Source organism: Urocitellus parryii, chromosome 7 (assembly GCF_045843805.1).
Source record: "Urocitellus parryii isolate mUroPar1 chromosome 7, mUroPar1.hap1, whole genome shotgun sequence".
Taxonomy (NCBI): domain Eukaryota; kingdom Metazoa; phylum Chordata; class Mammalia; order Rodentia; family Sciuridae; genus Urocitellus; species Urocitellus parryii.
Window position 1 is genome coordinate 39,062,710 of NC_135537.1, and position 23,050 is coordinate 39,085,759.

Genomic DNA, 23,050 nt, shown 5'->3' on the forward strand with positions numbered 1-23,050 from the left:
GACAGGAGAATCACAAGTTCAAAGCCAGTCTCAGCAATGGTGAGGCGCTAAGCAACTCAGTGAGACCCTGTCTCTAAATAAAATACAAAAAAGGGCTGGGGATGTGGCTCAGTGGTCCAGTGCCCCTGAGTTCAATCCCCAGTACCTAAATAAATAAATAAATAAATAATGTTGTCCCTGCAAAGTTTTCTTGGCTAGATTTTTCTGTCCACTAAAGCCAGAAAAAAGTAATCTTGTGCTAAAATTCAAGTGAGAAAAGAAAAAAATATTCAGAGAATCCCTCAGTTCTGAGTAACAACTATTTACTAAATTAGTCAAATAAGTAACCAGCATAAATTGTAAGAGGCCATCAACTTGTTCATATGGGTCATTTTATATTAGTATGTCTAAAAAATAATATAAAATCCACTGGGATTTTTAAATATTTTTCCCTTCTTCCAAGGCCGGCCAGCTCCCTGTACAGGCTGGATACACACTTAGGGTACTTGCTGCTTCCTCCTAAGGGCTCTTGCAGGGAGGATGTTTAGATGAATTTTGTTGAGTATGGGCTGCTTTTGTGTTTGGGGGTGGAAAACATCACAATTATTTCGATGGTTTGATTGTAACAAATCGGCAGGACAAGAGACACTCGGATCACTTCCTGACACAGAACTAGGATGGGGCTCCTCCAAATGGTTCCACTTGAAGATTCTGCCAGACTTCAGATCAAAAACATGGAGTGGATTAAAATTAACAGCTTACAAGGTGAACCATATGACTTCTAATTATTATTACCACTCTTTTCATGCACCAGCTGAGAACAATTAAAAACCTATGCTATATTTCAAAATTCCCACAGACCCTAAAATAAAATAAAGACGTTTCTGCAAGAACTTTTGTATTTTTCCATAGTGAAGAGCTCTCAAAGTAAGGCTGTCAGCCTTTCCAATTTCCACAGAGCAGAAGCATGAGGTGTCACTTTTGGGTTTTCCTGTTTTGTTTTGTTTTCCCTCTCTGTCAGGCATTTTCACAACTAGGCTTTTTAATACAATGAAACTAAATAACCTGGGTGAGTTGGCAACTGATGGGTGGAGGATACTCAGGACTCCAAGTCCTTACTGGCAGGGTAGGCCAAGGACCAGACAGATCTAAAACATACTTCACTCCAGAATCCCATGCCACCTAAGTGAAGGACAAAGGAAAAAGGACACTGATCACAACTGAGGCTGTTCTTAAGATTCACATACACACAGAGGCAAGTATGCACATATAGTATTGCATATAAATCATTCAGATAAACTGACTAGAACTGGGAGTCCAGAAATAAACCCTTGCATTTATGGTCAACTGATTTTCAGCATGGATGCCAAAACAATTCAGTGAGGAGAGAACTGTCTTTTTAACAAAAATTACTTGGGCAACTGGATACCACATGTGGGAAAAAAAAAAAAAAGAACAAGAAATTGAAGCTGCATTCCTACCCGACAACATGTGCAAAACTCAATTCAAAATGGATTACAGGCCTAAATGTAAGATTTAAAACCATAAAACTCTTCATACATAGAATAGACCTTAGCAACCCAAGCAACAAAAGAAAAACCATAAACAGGACTTCATAAAAATTAAAAACGTTGGTGCTTCAAAGGAGACTATCAAGAGAACTAAAAGACAAGCCATAGAACAAGATAAAATATTTATATCTGGGTAAGGGACTTGGACTCAGAATATAAAAAGAACTCTGAAAACTAAGTAATATGAAAACAGTCCAATTTTAAAGTAAGCAAAGGATGTGAATAGACATTTCTTCAAAAAAAACTACAAATGGCTAAAAGGAAAAAAATGATGAGTTGCTCATCATTGGTCAGTAGAGTAGGTAAGTGAATATTAAGATTAGAATGAAATCTCACTTTACAGCCACTAGAACAGCTATAATCAAAAGGACAGTAACAACTGGGGATGAGGGTGTAGAGAAATCAGAACCCTTGTGCACTGCTGGTGGGGATGTAAAATGGTACAGCCACTTTGGAAAACAGCATGGCAATTCCCTAAAAAGTTAAATAGAGTTACAACATGACCCAGAAATTTTACTCCTAGGAATATACCCAGGAGAAATGAAAACATGAACATATGTTTCCATATGTATATGAATGCTGACAAATTGTTATTAGCCAAAAAGTTTCAACACAGATACTATTTGGTAATACAACACAAATACTATTTGGTAATAAAGAGAAATGAAGTAGTGATGCATTCTACTACAAGAATAAACCAAAAAATACTAAGTAAATAAATAAATAAAAACATACTAAGTTAAAGAAGTTAATCACAAAAGACTATGTATTTTATGAAGTGTCCAGAATAGGAAAATCTATAGAGATAAAAAGCAAATTAGTGGTTGCCTGGGATTTGGTTGGGGGTGAAAAAAGAACTGATTGCTAATGGGGTACAGGGTTTGGGGGGGTGATAAAAATGTTCTCACAATTTTATAATGGTGACTAATGAACAACTCTAAATACACCAAAATCCACTAAACGTAACACTTTAAATGGATAAAATTTTGTATCAACAAAGATGCTAAATATATGTATATGTATACACACATATGTATATACACATACACACACACATAGAGGAACTATGAGTATAAAATATTATATGGCAATTATACCAATTGCATGGCTAACCTGTTTTTTAAACGAATAAATAATGTCCAGATAAAGCTAGGTAAATTTTTTGTCCCAAGCTCAGTGATGAATTTTGCATTTTTGTAGGAAACCTCAGCCCTGGAATTTAAAACACCAAATATGTAGGCATAGAGTTGAGGTCTGCAGAAAGTCATTCCAAGCTTTTTAGTTTCTCAGCTTAAAGTAGTGATTCTACAACTTCAGTATGTTTAGATCACATTAAAAATGCAGGATCCAGGTCAGGAACCAAGAATGTGCATTTTTAACAAATCATGCCCATCCTCAAGAGGATTCTAATTCAGCAGTGTGAAGACAACATCAGGGGCAAGGAGACCCACTCCTGGAACACAGGCCATCCATGGGGCTAATGGGCCATAGTTTAATGGGCAAGTCAAGGTCACCCTGGAATAGCATTTCTCGCCTGTCTATGATAATTCTTGCCAATTTCATAGACATTTTGGAGATTTTCAAATTTAAAAATTCTCATAATGTTGGGTGAACTGTTTGCCTTTAAAAGAGGAGATTCATCAACACCTCAAGATCCCTCAGAATGCCATACTCACAGCCTCCTGATTCTTTCTGGAGCACACTCGCTTGCCCATTTTTTAAGACAACTCTTAGATACCAGGACAAGAAGACCATATATCCAGTGGATAATACTCAGAGCCTAAAATGCAGAAAAAACTCAGCTGGGAATTTTCATCTATGGAACACAGACAGCTGGCCTTCACACCCCAGTTGTTTCCTGTCTCTAACAGATGGACAGCATTTTTCCTTTCCAGTGAGAACTTTACCTCCTACTCCAGCTTCTATTTCCCATATCATAAGCAACCTCTGTCCTCCTATCTGGGAGGAAGAAATCTGAGCTGGGGCAGCTAGACCAAGTGGCATCTTCAATAGAGGAAATGGTTAGTCATTAAAGATTACTGCATTCTAAATGACAACTGTAACCACTTTACTTGTCTGGCGGAGAAGAGAGGAGAAACAATACAATGTTCAACTCCAGGCTGGAATTTTCCAAACTTCACTCTAAGACATAGGTAAAAAAGCGAGGGACAGGGTGAGGGATAACTTCCTTAAGAAAACGTGCTGCCATTATAGAACTATCAAATGTCTGGCTGCAGAGATCAACAGGTTTTACAAAGAGGTAAATGGAGGTAAAAGAGGTTGAGTAATTGGCCAGCAGTCACAGCTGGTGATTGGCAGGAAAAGGCCAGTCCCCATGCATCTAAGCTGGCTGCCTGTCCAGCATCCTCTTACCTCACCAAGAACAAGAAGGGATAGTCAGTGCTATCTGGGAAAATGAACAGAAAAGAGATTTACAATCTAGGGTCCTTCTGCCCCTCATTTGTTTCAGTGGTGCTTGTCAACTGGTCGTGTGAGATGCATAAGGAAAGCTTTGCACAATGGCCCATAAGACATGGGTGTACATGGCACCACGTGAACACCCTCACCCAGTCTAAGAAGCGCTACCTGTGGCAGAGGGTGGAGGAATGATTGCTTGGGAAAAAGAGTACCTCCTGAAGCCCTGACAGGCTGGACGGGGACCCTTCCCTCTACATTCCTCTAGTGGGCATAGATTGACCTCCCGACTCTCCCCTTTGAAGCTCTCTTGCCCCTCAAGGTCCCTCGCTATGTCTCAAGTTTGCCTAAACTGCCAGAGACACACCTCTGGGGCTCCCCCCAGAAAGTCGAGTTGATTCTTCTCTCTGATTAGTACTTATTAGGGTCACTTTAAGCTTATGGCTACACAGTCCCCTAAATTGGGCAAATAAAAGTTTTGCCATCAGTTTAACCCAAAGTTAGCCCTAAACTGCCCTCCTCCATCTGAGGACAACAAAAGATTTCTAGACTCACTCAGACCAAGTTATCAGGAAAGAAAATGCATTCTAAGTTGCTCAGCATGCAACTTCAAAATATTCTAAGAGTAACAGACTTTTCTAAAGCCAGAAGGAAGCTGGTCAGTTCAGCTAATCTCCCCAGCCAGAAGATGATCCCCTCTCAAGAGTCCAACGAAATGGCTCTGCGTCTCACATTTGCTCACCTGAAGGTACAGGTCCTCACTGCTGCCCAAGCAGCCTGTCCATCTCCACCAGCCTTTCAGAGAGTTCTTCCCTTTCATCCAATCAAAATCAGTCTACTGGGCAGTCTCCACCCCTTTCAGTCCTGACTGTCCAAAAGAACATGAGTTCCAAGGTAAAGGGCGGATGCCAGTCACTTCATTATAGCTTCCTAAGTCCTTGTTAGATGATGATACTTCCAGGACATGTTTTTATTATTGTTTTTTAATTTTCCAATAAAATAAAATACAAACCCCTTGCACATATGGAGTGCTAAAAGAAAATTCTTTTATATTCAACTAACTAAAAGGTTTTATTCAATAAATTCTGAACGCATTTGTGTAAATAGTTCCTGGCATGAAATTTGTTTGAATCCTCGGGGTTCTCTGTCTCTATTTATACCTCAAAGCACAGAACAACAAGAGCAGCCTCCTAAAGACTCACAAGAGTAGTTAATGTTCAGAGGGGAGAAACAGTGAATGCCAGGAGGCATATCACAAATGCTCTCTTAATATTTATTAAACCAACAATAGTGTTTGGGTAAATCTTATTATTGGAATACACCAAGTTCTGCCAAATGGAATTTTAGTTCATTTACATCAGCTGTGCCTACTGTCCACTTTTTTTTATTAAAAAGACAATAAGCATTCAGTTAAGAGGCTTGAAAATGGCATGTTATTTGAATATTATGTATTATTTTCCCATCATTATAAGACATCAAAACTCTTTTTTAAAAAAAAAGTATTACAGGGCTGGGGATGTGGCTCAAGCAGTAGCACACTCGCCTGGCGTGTGCGGGGCACTGGGTTAGATCCTCAGCACCACATAAAAATAAAATAAAGATGTTGTGTCCACCGCAAACTAAAAAATAAATATTAAAAAAAATTATCTCTCTCTCTCTTTAAAAAAAAAAATATTACAGGGCTGGGGTTGTGGCTCAGCGGTAGAGCACTTGCCTAGCATGTGTGAGGCCCTGGGTTCGATCTTCAGTACCACATAAAAATAAATAAAATAAAGATATTGTGTCCAACATTAACTAAAAAAATAAATATTAAAAAAGTACTATATACTATGCTCTTAAAATGTTTCAATCACATATAATTCAACTGTTTTCATATTTCTTGTGGAAAAGGCCTTTGGTCTTGGAAATCACTTCAAATCCTTTGTGCAATAAGTACAAAAAACATGTCAAAAGAACAAAACTTTGAAAAGGAGATGGTAAACCCAAGTTCAAGTCAGTCGTTTCCATAACACTCATTGTTTGACAGGCCTCAGGCCTCTAGGTTTAGCAATTAAATATTGCTCTATCTTTAGCAATTAAATATTCAAATCATTTAATTTAGATCATTTTTAAAAAGCATGTGCCAAAGGCGGACAAATTTATCTTTCCCTTTATTCAAACTCCCAAACATTAAAATAAAAGATCAGAAGGTTCAAAGTTCATTACGACAGTCTATATTTACTAAACTCAACGGATAAATTTGTTCTTTAATGCCTGATCTAATGTGCTAATAATCTCCAAATATTCTGTAGTTGACAGAGTAAGTACCCACTCCTCTACTTTAGGCCCCCCAAGTTCTCGACTTCCCTTTCTCACCAGTTAAGAATGAGGCCACGCTCACTCTGTACTGCACCTGCTATCTAATGGATCGCCAGAGAAATGTAGATATAGACGAAGGTACACCTGAATCCATATCCATGATCGCTCCTCAGGAGTGTCAGCCCCAGGGGAACAGTTGTATGTGCCAAAATTATTGTCTTAGAAAATCAGGTAAGGTTAAGATCAGACTTGAAAGGAAAAGAGAAGTTACAGTGGGGCAGCCAGAGCACAGGTGATGGGAGGAGCTGCAGGAGAGGGTATCCCATCCCGTGGCACGCAGTCTCTCAGGTAACAAGTCTTCCCATTTCTCTTTGGGGAACCATTTCTTTTCTATCTTTGTCCTGGGATTCAGGTGATGCTTCCTCCACGTGTGGTTCCAGGGATGATGCCTGTGATCAGACCAGGCTACCCAGAAACCAAGAGTCAATGAGAAACTACTCCGGGATTCTTACTGCAATGGCCACGGAAGAGCAGCTCTTTCTACTTCAGTTGCCAAGAGGTCAAGCTGTTAACCTGGAGTTGCCAGGCTCCATCCTGCCACCACCCATCATCAGTCTCTAAAACTCTCCCTTCTTTAGTAAAGTCACCTCTCCAGATTTTAGCTGGGCACATGTTGACCATGTAGAGACCATATTTCTCAGCGTGCACAGCACCTCGTGTGGCTGTGTGTCCATGTTCCAACCAATGGGACATAAGCAGAGTGATATATTACACTTCTGGGCTATGTTCCTGAAGGGAATGGGTATGTCTACCCTTGCCTCTTTGTCCTGGCTGGGAGACAGAAAAGGTGGAACTTCCACCTTGGAGCTACAGGTCGGAACTGCATGTGAGCATGGCAGAGCTATCCCACCACCCATGTCTATGGTACATCAAAGAGAAATAAATCTATGTTAAGCCACTATGTTTGAGGATATCTTCTTAACAGCTTAGCTATTACCTTAATTCTATAAGACCAGGGAGTGACTAACAGGGAGATAGATAAATATTCAAATCATTTAATTTAGACCAGCTAGAGATAGATAAAACCCGAGGTTTGATCAGCCCGTATATGCTTCTTGATGCGGCCACACGTGGTGACAGCTTTATATGGACTTTTGCATTATCTGAGCCAAAAAGTTCTGAGCCTCATTTGATGATGGCTACAGACTACTGCTGTATCCAATAGTCCCTGGTTCCTCTAAGCAGCAGCTACTAAAGCTGTCTCTGCTCCCTAAGTGATTGCCTCAAAGTCTTTGCCCAGCAGAACCTAAAGCAGCAGGTCCTACCTCCTCACAAAAATTGCAAATTAAGGGCCTTCTAGGGACTGACTTCTATAAAGGAAACTCACTATTCCAATAAAGTGGATGTGCTTATGAGTCACTAGGAATCTTGCTAAAATGCAAACTACAATTCATTAAATCTCAGTGGGATTCAAGATTCTGGATTTCTAATATGCTCCCCTGGGTGATGCCCTTGCTAGCTAGTCTAGGCCACGTTTTTAGATAGCAAGCCCCAAAGCAACAGTAAGTCTAAGAACACATTAGAATCATCCAGGCAGCTTCAAAAATAAATACCACTCTCAGGGTCCAACAATCAGGAACTCTCATTTAATACTGCCCTGCTGTCAGGGTGAGAACCACCATACCTACAGGATTTCTGACTCCATTGGTCTGGAGTGAGGGCCACAATCTCCATTTTGCACAAGCTCCTGAGTGACACAAATGCTGCTAACACTGCCATACTTTGAGAATCACTGGCCTAAAGCCATTGCAGAGTCACTCCTTGTCAGTGACTTTAGTGTCCACTGCAGAAAAACACTTCTACCTACTGCTTCTATCAATGTTCTTGGACAATCACCAGAGAGACACCCTTGCCTGAGAAAGGAAGAGAGAAGAATTCCCATTTCTATACCATTATTAATTTCTAAGATCAGTTTCTGTGCATGCTTACTAGAAACTAATGGAAGGCACATTTAACCCTATCATTGCCAAAATAATAAACAATAGGGTCAAGTTTTATTCTAGATATCACAGACTTACTGGGTTTAAAAGCCTGTGAACCATAGTGACTGGCTCATCTTAACAGCTTTCTCAGAATAATCCCTCTCCTAACTCCACTGTAGGACAGATACATGTTGAGTAGCAGTTTCTAGAGGGGTCAGCATTTTAATGTTATCCTGCTGAGCAATTTTGAAAAGCTTTGAGAAATCCAGAATTCTTAAGCAAGGTCTTTTTTTTTTCCTCCTCCTTCGGAGTCAATTAAAGATATCCCCTCTTTTATTCAACGGATGGAAAAATGTGTCTTTTAGAGCTCAGTGAGGGCAAACATGCTCCCAAATTAGATTCGTGAACAAAGTAAACTATGAATAGATTAGATAATGGGCTGCTGCTTTTTTCTTAAGCAAGAACTAAAGACAACTCAGATGTCTTGTTCCCAGGGCAGCCTGATGCACGCTCTCTTCCTACTTCAACCGGAAACAATCGAGCTGCACGGAATGAAAGCAACTTGAACCGGTTCCAAGGAGGGGAACTAAAGTGCAGTGACCACAGGAGTGACAGCCATCGTTAGGACACATGTGTAGGCTTTACACATGGGCTGCAAATTCAGATGAGTCCTAGAATACATTTCCAATCAGTAAAACACAAATTCTCTGTTCAGAGCAGGAACCAGGAAAATCTTATAAGCTGACCAAACACTCTTTTCTACAACCAACCCCAGAGGACAAATGTCCTTTGTTCTACTCAGGAAAGCTCTCTTTCAGAAAGAGAAATGTTTACTTTTTTTTTTTTTTTTTTTTTAGGACATCCTCAGGTAAACTTAATTTCTAGGTAATAATCTTTTGTCTGAAGAGCTCGTGAATGTATCACAATCCACAAAATAATTATCAAAAAAAATACAAGGCAATAAAGATGTTGGCCAGAAGGGTAGGAAAGAAATGAGGTGGAAGGAGAGCAGGCACTTTCACAGGAGTCCTGCAAAGCACCCCCATGCCCCCCCCCCCTGTCCCAAGGGGTTTGGTCCCAAGCAGCAGAGCCCAGGCTTTAAGAACAGAATTGTATCTTCTAGACTGCCCTCTAAACTGGACACCAAGAAGTCACCCTAAGCAGTGGTTCTAGACCTTCTAGAAGTTAGACACACCTGAGCTCTACAAAGCCACCTGTCTAGATTTATTTTATTAGTGGAGGAATTTAGTGTGTGGCGGGGCTGAGAACACCAAAAGAATATGCTCTTCATTAACCAAAGAGGTTAGAGAGGCTGAAACCCTCTTCCTTCACAGCCACAAGGAGAAAGAAGAGGAGGAAAAAAACCTCATCCTTTCCCTCCTAGTCAATGGCACCATTCTCTCTCAGGTTGGAAACTTCATGTGACAATCTTGTCTTTGATCAGTCCATTGAATGAGCCGTCTGTTCCAATCATCATCAGCACTGAGATACCACAGACTCCATGACAAACAGTCTTCTAAGCACTTGACAAGCTAATATTAACTCATTAACCCTCCTAGCATCTCTGCAAGGTGGCTACTATGACCAATCTCCTTTTCACGGATGCAAACATTGAGGCACAGACAGATTATGTAACCTGCCCAAGTCACACTGCCAGGAACCAAGATTCAAAAAGAGATCCCCACTGGGGCCAGGGTGCAGCACGACAGTAGAGCTGTTTGCCTAACACACTGTTTGCCCTGGATTTGATCCTCAGCACTGCGAAAATAAATAAGTAACAAAATAAGGAGATTCCCATTCATTTCACCCCTCAGCTTTCCCATTACCCAACTGAATCTTGTACAAAGAAACCATCAAAGAAAAATATTAAATGTTTGTAAAGAAATCAGAATATCGGTGGCCTGGAGTATTAGGCTGACCAATGCAAATGAAGAATCTGACACTTCATTATTCTGGGTTGGAGTCCTTCAACTACATTAAAAATGGTAAGACACAAATATTTTCGCTGCTCTCTTGAACAATTATAATACTATGCCAGGTCTGCCAAAAGCTAGAAAAACTGAAGACCTAATTTCTGTTAGGCCACATAAAACGTAGTCTTGGCAGTTGTGAGACAATCATAGATAAGGAATGGAAAGTATCTATCATAATTCTAACTATAGAGTAGGAAATCAGAGTAGTAATTTATCATGTTATTGACTTTCAATAAAATCATTTTTTAAAAAAACAAACAAAAACATCTCACAGACATTTATTTTCTGAAAATGGTGGACACAGATGTATTTATGTTATATAAAGATTTATAAAAACAGTACTCAAGAAAAAAATGTTGAAAGAAAAAATGGATCTACACCCAAAATGGAACTAGGCACAAAACATGATTCTACCTGGGCCATGTGGGCCCTAGACTCTCCTCCTAGGCAATATGGACATTTTACTAGTATAAAAATCCAAGCAGGGGCTGGGGATGTGGCTCAAGTGGTAGCGCGCTCGCCTGGCATGCGTGCGGCCTGGGTTCGATCCTCAGCACCTCATACAAAGATGTTGTGTCCGCCGGTAACTAGAAAATAAATATTTTTTAAAATTCTCTCTCTCTCTCTCTCTCTCTCTCTCTCTCTCAAAAAAAAAAAAAAAAAATCCAAAGAATGCTCTTTATCCCTCAACCTTCCTTAACAGTCTTCTCTCCACCCTCAGAAAAACCCAGCATTAAATTCATGAGGATTTTGCTTCGAGTCCTGATTCTTATCTCCAGAAAGTTTTTATTGTCTCTTCTGCTTACAAGTCTCCAGAATCTTCCTAAGATTCACAAATCAACTTTATTTCAGTCTCTGGTCTCTCTGGGTCTTCCAAATTCTCAGGGCTCTCAGCTCTCTCCCCCACCCCACCCCACCCCCGACAATTAGCCAGAAGGCTCATGAACAAGTAAAGGAATTAGCTGGAGTACAGAAATTGAGAAATTAAACACTGCCTTAAATTATTCATTCTGCACAAAACACATTAACTACAGGATGCCGAGTGTGTTGCATATGGTGCTGCTACATTTGTTGCTTCATTTCTCTATCACACCCAGAAGCAAGTGTATTAGGTGTTCATCATTAACATGGGGGTAGAGAAGAAGAAGCCAGAAAAGGAATGTTTTATGCCAATAAAAAATACTAATAAGTCAGATAGCCTAGGCTCAACATAAAACTCTGGCACTAACTTCGTATGTCATCTTGGATAATCTGCTTAACTTCTCTGGATGTTTTTCCTTTTTGAAAGTCCATTCCAGCTCTAACATCCACTGTTACAAGGATTGAAAAAACAGAATCCAAAAGAGTACAATGAGAACTATCCCAGCTCTTTCAAGACCATTTGATCTTAACTGAATACACAAAATAAGGTACAGCCCAGAAGCTAAGAGTACAAAAAATTAGACTGGGTAAAATGAGGTTGATTTCTCCCTAATGCAAACATCATAGGCCATTCAGGTTCTAAACAATGTACTTTCTATACGTTTTACTCTTTGGAAGTCTTTGCTTAGAAAGCAGATGGGAAAAAAGAAAAATATGAAAATCAAGTGTGTTCAGGTCATTAATAGAATTCTGATTTTTCTCCAAGTCACACTGCCAGTGTGTTGAATCTCACACTGTGCCATTTCAGGAAAGGTTTATTTTGTTTTGGGGGGAAAGCAGTGACTTCTCTTCTATAAGGGGCTCTTCTTATCCTTCTGCATTGGAACTTTTAGGCAGTTTTAATTGCTGGTATGTCCACCTAGATTCAGACAAAAATATATTCATATTTTATATATAATACATGTTATTTATGGGTCCTACCTATCTTCAATTACCCTCAATGATTAAAATGTAGATAATAGCTTGAAAATAAGCACCATGGCATAATTTCTTTTTAATTTTCAAGACCAGCTACAGGCTTTGCACAATATAGTATTACTATAGTAATAGTTAACAATTACTGATTGACTTACCAAACAAAAAAATGAGTTCAATAACTCATCAGGATACTCACAATATCTCATATAATCAAACCAAAACCCATGCTTATCTAAATGCATTCAGAAATAGGACCTAAGGTTAATATTTTAAATTATTAGTAAACTTAATCAATGTTTAAAAGTCCCAATGTTGACCTTCTTTAAGCACTTTAAAATTGTAACACCAAGTACAACCCGGTGTTTTCCAGGAAATTTCCAACTTGCATGCAAGTCCATTATGTGCCTTACCTAAATGTCATCAGGAAACATGGGCGATGGAGGAAGAAAAGATTTAATTCAGCATGGCACCCTGCCCAGTAAAAAATAAACTTGACCTAAATTCATAGAAATATATGTCTCTTCGTGTCAGGGATCAGAATGCAAGTGAGAAACACAAAGCATATACCTTCACGTTCACACATATATAACATATCCCAGAATCACAATATTAAAAGCTAGAAGAGAAACATGTTTCAAACACCCATAGCAATAGGTCAAGTTTTATGTTAGAAATTTCCAACCATTACTGAGGCTCATCTTCCAATTAACCAAAAAAATAAAATATTGCAAGCCCCAGTTTTACATTAAAGAAACAAACTCAGCGATGAGAAAATTCCATGAGCTACATGGCTTTTAAGTGGTAATACCAGAAACTCAATCCTAATTTATCAAATTCCATAATCTTAAATATCATCTCTTGCTTAATTTTAACTTAGAAGAATTAGCCCTGGCAATGCTATACATTTAATACAACTCCCTATAACTTAGAACCTGTATGTTTATGACCCATCCTCTTAAGGGCAGTCACACACCTGTCATCCTTGCAACTATAGACTGTTGCCTAACAACTTGGTAAACAGTGGCCTTTTGGTTCCTAAACATGTCAAGAGAATTAAGTCATCAGCAGATATACTAACCTAATATAGTAAACTTTCAGTTACCCAGAATTTAGGGACCTTTATATTAAGATTTTTCTTTTTGTTAGAGAGAGAGAGAGAGAATTTTAATATCTATTTTTTTAGTTATCGGCGGACACAACACCTTTGTTTTATGTGGTGCTGAGGATAGAACCCAGGGCTGTACGCATGCCAGGCAAGTGTGCTACCACTTTGAGCCACATCCCCAGCCCAATATATTAAGATTTTTATTGAGTAATTTTTCTGCATCCATTGAGATGATCACCTTGGTATCTTCCTTATGTTATTGTTTTGTTTTGTTTTGTATAATGGAAATTGAACCTGGGGGCACTTAACCACTGAGCCCCAGCCCCAGCCCTTTTTTATAGTTCATTTAGAGACAGGGTCTCACTGAGTTGCTTGGGGTCTAGCTAAGTTGCTGAGGCTGGTTTTGATCACAATCCTCCTGCTGAGATTATAGGTATGCACCACTGTGCCCAGCCCCCCTTAAGTTGTTAATGTAAAGGCACTGTTTTTCTTCATAAATTCTGTTCAGGATCATCATCTTTTAATAAGTGACTGTATTCAATTTGATAATATTCAATTTAAAATTCTGCCATCTGGGGCTGGGACTGTAGCTCAGTGGCAGAGCACTTGACTAGCATGGGTGAAGCACTGGCTTCGATCCTTAGGACCACATAAAAATAAACAAATAAGATAAAGGCATTCTGTCCATCTACAACTACAAAATTTTTTTTTTTTAATTCTGCCATCTGTGATCAGTGAAATTGGCCTATGATTTGTTTTTGTTTGCAAGAAATGTCTGGTTCTGACACAGAGCAATGCAAATCTCTAAATGAAAAGGAATGGCTTTTTACCATTCTCTAAGATCTAGAACAAGACGTTTCTGTTCTTTAAAGGACTGATAGAACTTACCAGTAAAACCATCTAGGTCTGGTGCCATTTTTTGAAATTGAATTTTATTTGTTTTGTTTGTTTGTTTTGATATAGGGGACTAAACTCCAGGGGCACTTAACCACTGAGCCACATCTTCTTTGTATTGTTTTTTTGATTTTTTTTTTTGTTTTTAATTTTCAGACAGGGTCTTGACAAGTTGCTTTGGACTTCATTAGTTGATGAGGCTGGCCTTGAATTTGTGATCTTTCGCCCTAGCCTCCCAAGCCCACTGGGTGTAAGTGAAATTTTTCTCTTGTACTATTTAGATAGTTTCCCCCCAATGGTAACATTTTTATAAAAACCATAGTAAATATCACAACAAGGCTATTAATGTTAATTAGATCCATCAATCTTATTCTGATTTTCCCAGCTTTACTTGTGTTCATGTATGTGTGGGTGTGTGTAGGTGCACATGTGTGTCATTTATGGTCTACACAACTCATCGCTTTTATATAGGTTTCTGTGTTTCTATAAGCATATGAAGACCTATATATGTATATTATCTTCATATATACAAACTGATTTAATATAACCAAGATCTTACAAGACACAGTTTTATATCCTACTTTTTCTATTTTAAAGTCCCCAAATTATACACATCCTTCAAACACACTTTTAATGGCTATATGACATTCAACATGAACCAGAGTATTTTATTTAACCATTACTCTGTCACTGCACACTTAGGTTGTTTCCATCTTTCAAACTATTATAAGTAAAGCTTCAATAAACACATTTGTAAACTCTGTTTGCCCAGCTATGATTATTTCCTTTGGACAGATTTGCAGAGGTAAAATTACTGTAAAAGATGGGCTTTTCACATCTAACACTTATGGATTCATCCAGTCCCTGTAAGAAACCTTTCATCAGCCAGAAATAATAACTAGCATATTTTCTCACATCACCCACTTTTAGAGAAAAGCTGAGTATAAACATCGCCCAATATCTCAACATAGAGCTAGCCCACCTCAAAACAGGGAGAAAGCTCTAGCTATAAAAAAAGCAAGCTAAATCAGGCACATCCCAGGCCACCCTCTGGACTGGTACTTATCAGATGAGCCCATGTGTATGTAAGCCAAGCTCCTATCCTCCAGGAAAGCAGAAAACCAGGAACTATAACTAATATGTGGCATAGCATATGGATATGCCATTTGCTAAAAGCTCCTAATAACATATTTTATTATATTCCATTTTACAGGTGAGAAAACTGAGCAAATAGTGGTTAAGAAACTGGCCCAAGATTACACAGCAAGCGTACTCTAATCCAGGCCAGTCTTGACTCCAGAGCCCAATCTCTGAGCCACCCTACCTTGAGCATGCTCATTTAGATTCTTGCTCTCTGCGATGTTCAGCTCTGGTGCTAAAGAGGGAACAACATGGAAGGCACCAGTTAACGGGCCCACTCCAGAAGTGGAGATCCAAGCCAGAAACCAAACAAGGGGCCTGAAACACTTTATGAGATTTATGCCTTTAAAAGCCCCCTAAACACATGCAGTCAAGTTGTCTTGAATACCACCACATCAACCAGTCTTGATGCTACACTGGTTTATATTAAGAAGCATATGGGAAAATACTTAGACATTAGTCCATGAATATTCAGAGCAATTAGAGTCCTAATACACAAAAAAATACTCAGTTCAAGCTAATGGATACCATCAGCTATGAGAAACAACTTACCTTTCTGTAATGTGAATAAATTCCTTGCCTGAATAATAAAATCAGAATTATTTCCTTTAAAACAATGGGTTACACATTCTTATACAATCTTCATTTATCATTTAAAAATAAACAAATATAAATTTTTAAAAAAGAAAGAAGTATTTGGTAGGGGCTTAATAATAACATATTGGTTAAGTTAATCTTAGCATTTCCCCAATCACACCCTGAAGAACAGAAAAAATAAATATTAAAGGCAAGAACGTTCCTTCTAGTTCAACTCTGTCATTTATATAGATGGCCCCACAGGGGATAAGATAGTTAATTACACTTGTGCAAAGCCTTACTTTTTTTCCTGCCTTAAAATGTTGTGACTTGACTTTACTTTTTTGGTATTTAATAATAAATCATACAAAAATACACATTTAACTTTTCCCCTTTGTTGTAAGAGCTTGAAAAAAATCGTTTTCCTTTAATAATTACATACCATGCTCCATTTGTCATTTTACCATTAGACTAAATTCTGTTAATAGCACATACTCGTTCTATATCAGTACTATTTGTGTTTACTGTACCTGTACAATCAAAAGAAAAGAAAAATAAACACGTTGCTTTGTAAAGGGTACTTTTACTGCATATATTTACAACACTTTTCATGAATCAGCTTCAACATGTCTTGTCTTTAATAACATTATCCTAAAAAAAAAAAAAAAAAAAAAAAAATAACATTATCCTATATAAAAAAATGGAAACAGGAAATCTCCAACGACAAGGCTTTTTTCCCCTCTCCCGGCCCCAAGGATTCTTTGATGGCCAAGAAAGACAGATATTCACAATTCCACTTCAGCAGTGCCCTTTCCTATTCAGAAGCAGTTGCCCTTTTAGCCTTGATGCTAAAGCTAATGCTGCCCTAGAAACAGACTTGTCAAAACGTGATCAAGATTTTTTAACACTGAAGTTCAAATAGCTAAAAGGAGACATTCCATGTTATGTTTACCCTGAAACATAAAAATGGTCCCTTGACCAGCTCCCAGGCCCCCCACATTCACTCACTACCCCCACCCCCTCATGCTTGATGCCCAGAGGGACAGCAGCACATGAGACACACCCAGCTCTCTCCCTCCAACCTGCAGGGATCTGAGCAGAGGGAAGCCAGAGGAAGCACAAGTGCCCACTGCTGATGTGCGGGGGCTTCTCATCACTGTCTCTTCATGCTTCACACCAGCACTGCAGTGTTGATGAGGCTGAGTTCAGGAGGAATCAAAACTGGCAAACTGGCCTGGTCCAGAGGGGTTGGTGGGTTCCGCCGACCCCCTGGCTTCTGCCAATGCGAGTGAAAACGCAGTCAGCAGGAGTACCCAGCAGGCCTGGCCCTGTGCTTCAAGGCTCAGCATTTGCCCGGCTGCAGATCTCAGCTGGGCACTGCACAGAGCAGAGAAGTGTGGAGACACGGCCCCTCCCCTCAGATGGCACCAACTTCCTAGGAGAGACGTCAGGCGGGTCAGAGGCCTTAAAGAGCACCTTATATCACTCCCTTATTTCACAGCCAAGAAAGCAAAGGCCAGGGGAAGGAAGAAAGAAAACCACTCAGCATCTTCTGTGCCTCAAGCACCAGTCATATGCTCCCTCCAACAATTATAAAGGCATTCTTAGGTCCAATTCTCTTGTCCTTTTCAGTCTCTCTCTCTCTCTCTCTCTCTCTCTCTCTCTCTCTCTCTCTCTCTCTCACACACATACACACACACACACACACACACACATTTTTTAAGTGGCTCAAAGCTTTAATATCTTGCTGAGTGCTGACATACTGAGTAAGTGGCTAGGTACAAGCACTACAACCTGGACTTGTCCACCTCTAAGCCCAAGCCCTGGTGCTCTAACCCCAGCCACTGATGAGAGTCCTAGAAGTGACACAGAGCAGCACATAATTAAGGAGTGACCCATGTGATCTAGACCAGTAATTCCCAAGTGTGGCTGACTCACAGAAATCATCTGAGACGTTTTATAAAAATACAGATTCTTCCATCCTCCACCCCCATTCAGCCTTCTGATGAAGTGGGTCTGAAATCTGTACTTCTACATCGTTCCAGTGATTTTGATCATCAGTCTGCCTTACTATTTACGGAAGCATTAAAAAGAGACATGGGGCTGGATCAGTCATGAAAAGCTATTTGGAGCTTGGATTTAACCAACAGAATTTCAAAGGAGAAATGCTGAAGAGGTGGCCACATATCCAAGGAGTGTTCGTGACAGTGACACCCGTAGGCGAGAGCCAGGACTCGTGTTGGAGAGTGATCCAGGGGGGAACCAGGAAGGAGCAATATTACAGAGTGGCCCATAAAGCTGGCCAAGGCACACTGACTCCACACCACAATAACAAGGACAAATAGACATTTCTGGACCATGGGCAACATGATCAAAGAGGTAGGGGACAAACTAAAGAGCAGGCAGGCATCTATCTGAGTTGGGAGTGGCAACTATAAAGCTACTGACATAAATGCACCATCTGGCGTGTCTGAAGGAAGAAAAATAAAAATAAAAATAAAAAAACAACTGGAAGAAAAGCTACCTGGCTCACTAGAATGGAAGTTCCCAAAAGGTGAGGGGGTTTCCCTGGTTTGCTGACTCCTTTATTCCCTGACAGGAATATTCACCTGTTTAATGAGCAAGCAGATGGATTTTGAAGGCACAGAGATGAATGGATGAATGAGTCAAGATTTCTTTAAGACTCATTTCCAAAGGACTAGCATTAAAACAACATGGTTAACTAAAAGGGTTAAATTAAAAGATCTCGTCTTCAGCAAAGGCTCTTCTTCATTACTTCTGGCTTTTCTCTAAGACTTTATTTTGGCTTCTAGTTCATGAAAGAATTAGGTGATTTTGAGATAGTGGAATGTCCTGTTGACAGTGGCAAGAACGGTAGATCTTCTTTCTCCCTTGGGAAGAAGAAAATGATGGGCGAGATCTTCTAATTTGGTTTTTGGCAATGGAAGAACAAGTTAGTGAGAATCTAAACTCAGAAGCATTCCTCCCAGGACCTATTGGGCCACGGCCAACAGACACGCCAACAGCACATTGGCTTGACTGGACTCCCCATAAACTTTAATGATAGAGCTGGTCAGGCTGCATGAGGCTGGGTTAGCCTTAGAGGCCTCACCAACCTAAGGAGACCCCAAGCTACCTCTGGATAGTCAGCCAGATCTCTGGGGTATCTGGCGACTTGAAAATTAGTTCTCGTCTGGGAAAAACTAGTTGACTTTTTTAAGGTTTTTCCAAACTATGGATTCCCCAAGGTACCATCTGAGTGATAATGTTATACAGTCCACTCTTTAAATGGGGCACACCATCAAAACTAGATATACCACTCTGATTTGAATATATACAATATTCACATGCATCAAAACATCATAGGATACAATGTAAGTACTATTACTATTCATTAAATAATATTAAAACAACTAAGATATACCAGGTTCCAGAAGCAGGAGTTGAAAAGACATGCTCAAATTCCTTCTTGGACATCCATCCATCTTCTGCAAGCCTGATCTTATAAGAGACTTCCTTCTTAAGTGACATCTATCTACAGCTAATATCCAACTAAAAAATAAAGAGCCTTTGTTTCTATCAAACTCCCCAAGAAAAATAATTCATATCATTACTAGAACAGACAACATATTTTAAAAGAACTGCAAAAGGCTGTATGATTTCAATTTTATTTTCCCTTCTCTTACAAACTCCAGAGCCTGCCTTTCATAATGCACCAGAGGTAATACATGGCTCCAAATGACTTGACAGTTTCTTTTAATTTACAGACATCTAAGCCTGTTTATAAAATTCCCCTAGTTCAAAATGCTTCCTTTTCTTAAACATATTTCCAGTTCAAATTATGTGTTTATAGCAGTCTGCAATATATTATTTCTAAAGATAAACAGTCACGTAAAAAAATGGGCAGAAAAACAGCAGCATATCACTACTGCCACACTCAGTCTGTCTTTCCCTGCCCTGGTGTTCCCGCAGAGAAAGTCCAAACCTGCCAGGGGAAAGAAAGCATGAATGGATCACTAGAAACAGGTTTCCGGGCTATCTCAGCATAGGCAAGGGAAGGACCACCAGTTCTTTTCCACAGACAGCTTTAAGCCTTAATGGGAATCTTTTCTGCCCCTGAGCTAAGTACAAAACTCTAGAATTCACTGACTGTAGATGATTTTTCTTCCTTCCTTTTAAAGAGTCTTTAAGCTCAGAGGATCACTACTTTTAAATCCCAGGACACAGTTGCAGTTTTCAAATTAAAATGCAAAGTGCTGGAAATAATGTTTTATGACAGTTAAACTTCTAAAAATTAAGTCTTTTGAGTCTGTGCCTATTTATGTTGCTGTATGTGAAACAAACAGAGACCCAAAAGTAATTTAAATGGACCATTAGCCATTCTAGGTCTCAAAACAGCTTCTACAGAGAAAGATTCACTGCCTAACAAAGACTGTATGCTTGGAGTCTCCAAGTTGACATTTTAAAAATATCTAAACACCCTTTTGAAGGATATACCAACGCCTAAAACCAGTGTCTATCACAATGAAGCCCTTTACTCAGAAAACATCCAATTCTGGTTCACCCTGAGAAATATTAGAATCCCAAAGATACTGATTTCAGGGGGAAGCAGTCCCTGAGGAGGACAGGTACAGTTTCTACAAAACACTTCCTAAGAGCTCTATTAAAAGTACTCAAAAAAAAAAAAAACAAACAAACAAACAGAAGGCTATTCTTTCTCTAGAATTACCAAACAGTAACATTTCCTAGTAAATCCCTGAGCAGGACTTGGGAGGGGAGGGGGACATTCTCCTAATCCTGTACAGCTTTTTAGGCAAGTTTCTGTTGAAAATCATTAGATGAAGTTGTCCCTTTGCCCTGTTTTGCAATAAAATGAGCAATAATGTTTTTCTGAAAACAAGGAGCCAAAGTTCATAATTGGCTGGAAGATTACTAATTCTAAGGATTAAGCCATCATTTGTCAATGAGAAATACTGGTAAGGAGAGATGTTTCTTACAACATGAGCACCAAGATAAATACTCATTTTTTTTCTATACATTTTTCCAATTCTACATGCTCCAACCTGGGGAACTGCTAGCACACAAGCTCCCACACTGGTCACAAACACCATGCCAAATAAGTTTCTCAATCTGAAACTGCTTCAACTCAAAGAAAAAAAGGGGGGGGAGGGAGAAGCCTCACAAACCAACAAAAGATTACATACAGTAATTTGTTTCTTAAAAGAAAGTTCAATTAATTAGAAACAGAAAAGTTGTTAGGTGGCAAAAGGAAAGACCCTGCGGACTAGAAGGGACAGCACTGGGGCTACAGGCGAAATCCTAGCTGCTTGGGCTTCCACCTGGCTGGACAGAGCCCTTGGCGCCCAGGTAGGGGCAGCCTTGTACACGGTGAGGCCCAGGAGGCAGTTCCCATTAGAGGGCGCTCATTGGGCAACACAGAGGAACTAGCTCCAGCCCCAGAAACGCGACCCAAAGGAGAAATCAAGTTCCCACTGCCAAGGCGGGGGGGAGGGATGCTGGTTGAGAACAACTGGCCCCGCCCGGGGAGAGATTCCTCCTGGCCGGGAAGCGCCCTCCAGGACCTGAGAAGGTGAGTATGGCAGGAGAGAAGCCTCTGCCCCCGAAGTGACGAGGTGACTCAAGGCAGAGCGCAGTGTCACACGCACCCCGCCTCGCTCAGCCTGCCGCACTCTAGTGCAATCCTGATTAAAATGTCGTCCTGCCCTTAAGGCCCCGGGCCGCCCTCCAACCCTCAACTAGGAGGGGTCGCCAAGGACAGATTCCAGCGGCCCGCGCCTCCGGATTTTCGAGCTGGTTCCGCACAGCCCCGAATCCCCCTGCGGGACCGCGGACTGCGTTACACGAAGTGTCGGCATCTCGCCCCAGTCACAGGGAGGATCAAACAAAAGAACTTTTATAAACTTTCCTCCCCGGACACTCGGAGGTTTTTAAAATCTGGGCCCTGTTTCCTCAGAACTTGCATTCAGTCGAGTTGGAAATCTGGAATGCGAGAATGGTTTGAGGCGAAAGGGACCCAGAAGTTTGCAGTCAGCCCTTGGGGCTCGCGGAGCGCACCCGATCCCGCGCGGGCCCTAATCGGGCTCGCAACCCAGGCCACCCTTTTTCCCCCTTCGCCCTTCCTGGACCACGCAACCAGATCCCTGGAGGGCGAGGAAGTTGGGAGTGACTTCAGGGGCCTCTGCGGTTAAACAAAACTGCATTTCTGTGTTCCCATCCCTGGGTACAAGAGGGCAACTCCAGTGATTAGCGCTTTTCTTTGGGAGGGGAAAAAGAGGTAGAGGAATGATCGCATTAGTCCCAGCAGGTCCCCAAAGGCCAAGCGCGATGTCTAGGGTGGGGGAACCCCCCGGATGGCGATCCCCGATTTCCCGAAGGCTCCTCTCGGCCCGGGGCACCCTAAACAACGCGCGTGTCCCCCGCCTGGCCCACTCACCGACTCCGCCGACACGCAGGCCACCAAGCCTAAGGTGAGCAAGATCCACGCACGCTGCATATTCCCCTGGGACCGGCTGCTCCCAGCCGCAGCTTGCAACGAGGGCGAAACGAAGCCTCTGGTCCAGCTCTAGGCACAGCCCGCGCAGAGGGAGCCGAGCAGCCGCAGCGACCGCGGCTTGGGCTCGGGGGCTGAGGCTTGGGGCTCGGAGGCGCTCGCTCTCTGCTCCTGCGCCTGCTCCGGCCGCCCGCGCTGCGCCCCGGGAACGCGGCGCCTTCTCACTTGTTGGTTTCTGCACTCCCGACACGGAGTTCGTGCTTCGGAAAGGCGGCTCTGGGGAGCTCTTCTCGACCGGCTGTGGTTTTACTCCTTCGCGGACTCCCTCCCGCGTCGCTGTTCAGTTTCTGATTTGAAGGAATAAATTCGATGGCTTGAAATGGAGCTGCAGCCGAAGTTTGGGGGCAGAGCGGCGGGGGCGCGCGATCCGCGCGGCCGGAGCTCCCGGAGTATCTGGAGAGGAGCGCGTTGGAGCCGGGGCTAGTGGCTTGGCGGCGGCGCCCCTCCTCCTCCTCCTGCGCCGCCACCTCCTCCCGGGTCCTCCTCCTCCACCTCCTCCTCTTTTGCTCCCGCTCCCTCCCTCCCGCCCTCCCTAGCCTGCCTCTCTGGGCTCCTCCAGGCGACTGGGGGAGAGAAGGCGGCAGTGTGGCTCCCAGATAAAGCCGGGAGAAATTCCTACAGGATTACACCCCGATTGGCAGCTCCGAGCACCAGTGGGCGCCGGCGGCTCCGCGCTGTGGCTGCTCCGGGAACGCTCCTCCGCAAAC

At 41.4% G+C, this 23,050-nt stretch overlaps 1 protein-coding gene across 1 annotated transcript in view; it reads right to left on the reverse strand.

Annotated features, from left to right (window-relative positions):
- The window catches only part of Sdc2 (syndecan 2), a 104,481-nt gene extending 81,710 nt beyond the window's left edge, over nucleotides 1-22,771 (reverse strand). Inside the window, exon 1 of the mRNA XM_026384334.2 lies at nucleotides 22,227-22,771. Coding sequence (XP_026240119.1) covers nucleotides 22,227-22,286 — 60 coding nt within the window. The 5' untranslated portion in view covers nucleotides 22,287-22,771. The remainder of the gene's footprint in view (nucleotides 1-22,226) is intronic.
- Nucleotides 22,772-23,050: the final 279 nt, after the last annotated feature.